Genomic DNA, 6,763 nt, shown 5'->3' with positions numbered 1-6,763 from the left:
CTGTATTGTCCAATGTACTTTATTTTCTCGTTAGCTCTATAATTTACTGCAACCTATGTTCTACCATTGAGAATGATCTATCTTTATTGTTCTATAACCTACTGTGTAACAATTTAATTATTGATTGGTTATTAAGCTCTGGATAATATAACATAAGCGCTACGGAATCTGTTGGCGCTATATAAATGGCAATAATAATAATAATAATAACATTGTTAATAATGTATGCATTATCCAATGGTGCTTAGCATGCGGCAGAATGCGGGGTATAGGATGCTGCATGCGTCCCTTGTAGCGGCAGGGGATGATGAATGCACATCAGTCTGCAGTGACCACCTTGGCAGTTGGCAGACGAAGAATGGTAATATTGAGCTCAAATCTCTTTTTACATTCACGTCCACTCTTGCTCTTTGCATGTAGACATTTTTAAGTTTTACACATTGTTGCTGATGTCAAAACATAAGAGGAAAGCTGATCAATAAGGTAGGAATTCACCACATGGATTCAGTAGGGACTGAACCAGAACCTCAGGACAGTTAGAAGGTATGATCCTAACGTGTAGCAATCTGTGCATATATGCAGTACACGTGGCACACTAACTCATTCAGCACATGGTTAATTTACAAATAACTTGCACATTTAGGTGAAAATATCCAAGTTAGCCGAATGAATGATTTGTATTCCATATTAGCTATTGAAACCCAAATTCTGCAAGTTTATTGTCAACGCAACATGTTAAGTAAATAAATCCACTCAGACTGCGATTACTGGGGCTGTTAATGGAAGTCCTGGCCCATAGCTACCAATAACTTTCATTTTATGATTTTCACTTGTTTCTCCACCTATTAAAAGCCATAAATCCTGGTTATACCATTAAATTGATCTAAAATCTTGTATAATCTCCAAGGAAGGCGCAGACTTCACAGATCCTCGCATTCCATGTTACGCAGCGTTAGGACACAGTGATGGACAATCTGGCTTCAAGCTCTTTAGATTATTCTGCCACAATATCCTTAGTATGATTAAGGTAAACACATTACAAATAATAATAATAATAATAATAATTACCTAAAGTAACAATAAAGCATTGTATCAGGAAGGACACGTTTTGCTTTCAAGCAGGCCTTGGAATACTCAGCAGTACTCATCATATTGACCTCAGAAGGTGTAGAGTACAGCTGCGTCATCCCTCCTGGGAATCAGACAGATCAGACAGAAAACGGGTGATTTTACCAAAATAATGATCCGTTTCAGTTATATTTGTTAATTTGGTGATGCATCTTATTTTGTAAAGGTAGAACACTGTAATCCTATCTGATAAACGATTAGTACAGGATTTCCAACAGGCATGTATAGGTGGCATTCGCAGGAGGAGTGGCTTATCTTTAGCCTTGCCTAATTATATATATATATACACACCAGCCATATTGCCAAATGCCACCCCTTTATTAATACTCTGTACACAGACATTCCATTCACTGCATTGATTTATGTGCCATTTATTTGGTATCACTTTTGAGGACTGGGTGCCTGAGGTATAAATAGGGCTGTGGCTCTGATCTGGTTAAATTAACTAATGATAGTTTGCCAGACGGTGTCAGAAAATAACTAAACGGCTGATTTAGATTTGTAAGATGCGTTGTGCTCATGGAGTTGCAAACATACATAAATAACCATACGAATACACTTCTAAAAGTGATGCAATCGCCATGGTAGCCGGTTCCATCACCCTGGAAACCAAAGGGGCAATCACCACAGAAACTGATTCAATCACCGAGGAAACCCGTTCAATCGCTGACATATACCATTGGGGAGTGCTCCATTTCTAGAACTTTGCACCACTTTTCAGAGCACAGCACTTTGATTAATCTTTGACTTTGTATTAAATGCTTCTTTAATATCTCCGGTTACAGTAATAGCCAACCTCTGCATTGCCCAGGTTTGCCAATTAAAAACAACTGTCTGAGCACCATGGGAAATGTTTTCACAAACAGAAGCAGTACCGAGGTTAAGCAATAACTATTCTACAGCCATGAAATATGTGACATTATCATACAATAAAAAGAACACAATGCTCTATCAAGGATAGATTTCCTTTAATCTATTGTCTTCATACTGTAAGGATACCTGGCATGGTTTGTTGTTTCTATGACAGAATGGTGAATATATTTGCCCATTACATCATGGGACAAGCTGAACCTGTCCCCTTATCGAGTCCTTAAAGCATCTCCCCTAAGCTTCAACAAGATAAAGACCGCAGAGGATTATGAGAGGAGGCTTCACACAATCGCCCGTCTTGCGCCAACTCTCAAAAACTCACCCACAGCAACATGAAATCAGAGAGAATATGCGAATAACACAAACAATTCGTATTTCCCACATCGAGTGGCAGTGAGTGGCTGATTCATTAATTTGGGAAATGAGATTAGAATCATGTTATAATGTACAGATAGCAATGGATTTTATGTATCAAGTAATTACAGCATCTTTGCAAATTAAAACATTGTGTAGGAGATTTTTCTTTTTTTTGTCTTAATTTTGCAAATAAAATGTAACATTCGCAACAAGTCACTGCAGAGAGCAAACCATAGATATTGTGTGTGGAGCCGCAGGACATGGGGCCGTGGCCATCCCATCCAGTTCTGTCTCTCCCTCTCTAGTTCCTCAAACACTTGACGGGTTTCACTGTAGCCATTGTGATAATGTATCTGTTCTTCTAAAGAGGTTCCCCAGCTGAGGAACACCCGGACATCTTCCAACAGCTGCAACGTTTATTAGAACTTGTGCTGCAGAAGATCCAATCCATTTCTTTACTTGACTTCAAAAGCCAATGGTCTGGTCACATCTTCGCTTTCCATCTGTGATTCACTATATACATTTCTTCAGCATATTAAACAAACTTATGTTTTGCCACATTGTGACACTTTAGAAATGTGCGTCTTCCTTTAGCGAGGCGACATCTCCAAGAATTTGCCATTTATTTTTCGCTTACTAGAGCTCATAGAAAAGAGAGTTTCTGATGGATATAAGAGTTGACTGCAGAACACAGAGCAATATCAGAGACAAAATAAAACACTGAACAGAAGAAAAAAGATCTAGAAAACACAACCAACCACTGCTCAGAAGGGAACGAACATGATGCTTTTAACAACATATCTACGATAGGTCCCATTGAAGGGAACTTGAAGGTTGAGTTTAATTTGAGGTTGAAAATAAACATATTAATAATAATAATTAAAAAAAAAACTGCTATAAATAGGAAGTGGAGAGGTTCCCTTTTCTGTAATGACACGGACCAAAATTATAACCAGTTTGTCAATAAACAAATGTACATATCATCTCCGCTTTCTAATACTTCATGCCCAGAAGCCTTGGATTCTTAATGTAGCACTGCAGCGATAATATACACAGCGCCCCTAATACCACAAAAGCATCCGTTGGGTTCCAGAACAGTTTGGTCGTTTCTGGAATGGCAACATTTCAGATGGACAAGAGAAGGTAGGAAAGTGACTAATATCAATCTTATATATATATATACTTTTTTGTACAGGTCCACGGACGTAAGTAGTTTATAATGTCAGAACAGCACGCAATGCTTGCAGCATGGAATGTGCGGCCACCATTATGGAAAGCGTTGCGCAGAGTCTGGAGTGATATCCAGAAGAGTTATCCGTGGATATGTGATTACTGGACGATCTTCCCACCATGTTGTCTTTCCCCAGAGAATGCTATCAAAAAAATACAGAAAGTACATAAACTTGTTAATACGTGTGTAACAACATTTCATCAATATTTGCCATTTTAATTCTAACGTTTCTTTAATTGTATAAATTAAGCTATTTTTGTCACAAGAGAAACATGATTACGTGATATTGTCACTTAACAAATGAAAATGTAACAGTTAGTGCAGCCATTAGACTGGCTTGCGAGAAAGAGCTACGCGATTATTTGCTAACCGGTGACAAAGGACGTCATCAGCAAATTACAGATGATGTCATAATGTGCAAAAGGAATACCAAGAGATGAATATTTCTAAAAACCCTCAAAATAATAAAAGACACAATGGAAATCATTTAATTAAAGATAATAAACCGCCCAAAAACTTCTCAGTAACCATGGAAACTGAGGTTAAAGGAACTCAATGCTGTATTCCTAACACTATAGTAACACCCTGTCCCTGTGTTGCACCCCATCAAGTAAGGGTTAAGCAACCCTTTAGACACCAACATCGTTTTCTTGGCGCTGGGTCAGGCAATATGGGGGTTTTCCTGACGGTGGATGTCCTCATGCACACTCATGCACAGTGTGAGGCCATCAAGCGTCGTATCATGGAGTGAAACTCCGTAAGCTGAAGGAGGCGCCTCTAAAGGGCTCTCTGGTAGACAGTCACTGGAGGCAGTCTTAACCGTTTCAATGTAACCATTACAGTTTCTCTAAAAAATGATTTACATTGCAGGACTAAGAGAAATGGGACACTGCACCCGGACTACTTCAATGACATGACGTGATCTGGGTGCCTATAGTGTCGCTTTAAATACTCATCGGAGACATGAATTGGAACATGATAATATTCTCGTTTTATTGTAAATACATGAAGTACAAACGCTTCAGACTTGCTTAGTGTTGGAGTCAGTGTTCGTTTACAAAAGCATTTGAAGCCTTATTCACAGCAAAACGTAGGCAACAATGGCGTGTTGTTAACAAGACTCTTCGTCAGGTACATCAAGGTGTTAACAAAGAAGTAGCTATTCACTTAACTGGGAGAATTACAAACAGACTGAAACGGCCGAACTACAAATATAACCCACAGCTAAAAATTGGTCCAGTGTAGGTATTTTGGTGTAAAGTTTGCAATTCACCACGATTTCAGTTTAAGAAATGAATTCAATAGAGACACTGACACAATGTGTCAAGAAACAGTGTGGCACCCAGTGAATCATGGGACATTTTACAATGTATCATTGGTTTGCGTGAACTGCTTTCCCAACAGAGGTTTCATTTAAATCTGAATTACAACCATGAAACAAAATGGAGGATTAAAAAAGCCCTGGAATAACAGCCATGTTTCTAGGAGCCAGGTTTATTCCCTTGAGTAAATGACACTTACCTCAGCAACGCATATTGGGGAGCCCGCAGAATCATTCAAATTTAGTTTATGTGCCTAAAAAAAGGAAAAGAAATCCACTTTATTAATTGCAACGTTTCAGCCTCTTGATTAGTAGCACACACATGTCACAAACAATTGTCGGTACCCAATGAATAACTGGTTTTATGACAAGTTCCTTGGGAGATATTTACACAAATCATTACTTGGTTAAGGGATTTTTACTGCAGCTATTCAAATTAATTACATTGTGAGAGACCAAAAATAAGCTAGCCTTATTAGTTTTATTAATTAGCTGGAACAGTCTGTTGGTATTATATTATATCTACCGGCTGATATATTGATGGTGTAGCAGCATTTTATAAAAAGACGTTTGCTTTGTTATTGAGATAAGGCTAAATCTCCTGCAGGATTTGTATTTGTTATACGTGTAAATAATCTGTAACATATTTTACCATGTCCCACAGGTGATGGAAAGGAATGGCAGGTGAGAGTGTGTTCTTAATATAATTAATAAATCAGGTTGTACTCGCATTTAGGGTCCTCGCTAAATACATAACCTCAGGAACTTTGTATCATTTACTAATCTCAATTTACGCAACCTTTTCTAAATATTGGCAATCTATAATCAATAGTGATAATAATTATATAATAGTAATATTGTATGCGGTATATCATCGGAGAGGCAGTATCGCTTTAACTGAGAGACAGTCAGGTTTCGATCATTTCACACATAATGTAAAGGTTTTATTATTTCAGGAAGTCTGTGTTTTATAAATAACTGGGTGCCACCATTAGTGTGAGTGGGGTATGTCCTTAAAGGGGCTGTTCTGACTCACTAATGATTTATAGAACTAAAATGTAAATTACAAGAACAATATTATCTACACAGAGCGATTTCTAAACACATTTATTGGAGTTTAAAGACACATTACTGGGAGTATTATTGCTGTAGAGCTCTGTTATACACTCAGACACATTACTGGGAGTATTATTGCTGTGGAGCTCTGTTATACAATCAGACACATCACTGGGAGTATTATTGCTGTTGAGCTCTGTTATACACTCAGACACATCACTGGGAGTATTATTGCTGTGGAGCTCTGTTATACACTCAGACACATTACTGGGAGTATTATTGCTGTGGAGCTCTGTTATACACTCAGACACATTACTGGGAGTATTATTGCTGTGGAGCTCTGTTATACATTCAGACACATTACTGGGAGTATTATTACTGTGGGGCTCTGTTATACACTCAGACACATTACTGGGAGTATCATTGCTGTGGAGCTCTGTTATACACTAAGACACATTACTGGGAGTATTATTACTGTGGAGCTCTGTTATACACTCAGACACATTACTGGGAGTATTATTGCTGTGGAGCTCTGTTATACACTCAGACACATTACTGGGAGTATTATTGCTGTGGAGCTCTGTTATACACTCAGACACATTACTGGGAGTATTATTGCTGTGGAGCTCTGTTATACACTCAGACACATTACTGGGAGTATTATTGCTGTGGAGCTCTGTTATACACTCAGACACATTACTGGGAGTATTATTGCTGTGGAGCTCTGTTATACAATCAGACACATTACTGGGAGTATTATTGCTGTGGAGCTCTGTTATACACTCAGACACATTACTGGG

General features: G+C 38.2%; 1 protein-coding gene across 1 annotated transcript in view; it reads right to left on the bottom strand.

The window, feature by feature from the left end:
* Positions 1-2,444: 2,444 nt before the first annotated feature.
* GFRA1 (GDNF family receptor alpha 1) overlaps positions 2,445-6,763 on the bottom strand; it is a 202,560-nt gene continuing 198,241 nt past the window's right edge. The window contains exons 8-9 of the mRNA XM_063433764.1: positions 5,108-5,161; positions 2,445-3,728 (exon numbers count right to left, since the gene is read on the bottom strand). Coding sequence (XP_063289834.1) covers positions 3,570-3,728; positions 5,108-5,161 — 213 coding nt within the window. The 3' untranslated portion in view covers positions 2,445-3,569. The remainder of the gene's footprint in view (positions 3,729-5,107; positions 5,162-6,763) is intronic.

The sequence above is a fragment of the Pelobates fuscus genome, chromosome 10 (assembly GCF_036172605.1).
Source record: "Pelobates fuscus isolate aPelFus1 chromosome 10, aPelFus1.pri, whole genome shotgun sequence".
In the NCBI taxonomy this organism is placed as follows: domain Eukaryota; kingdom Metazoa; phylum Chordata; class Amphibia; order Anura; family Pelobatidae; genus Pelobates; species Pelobates fuscus.
This window is presented reverse-complemented; position numbering and strand designations above follow the sequence as displayed.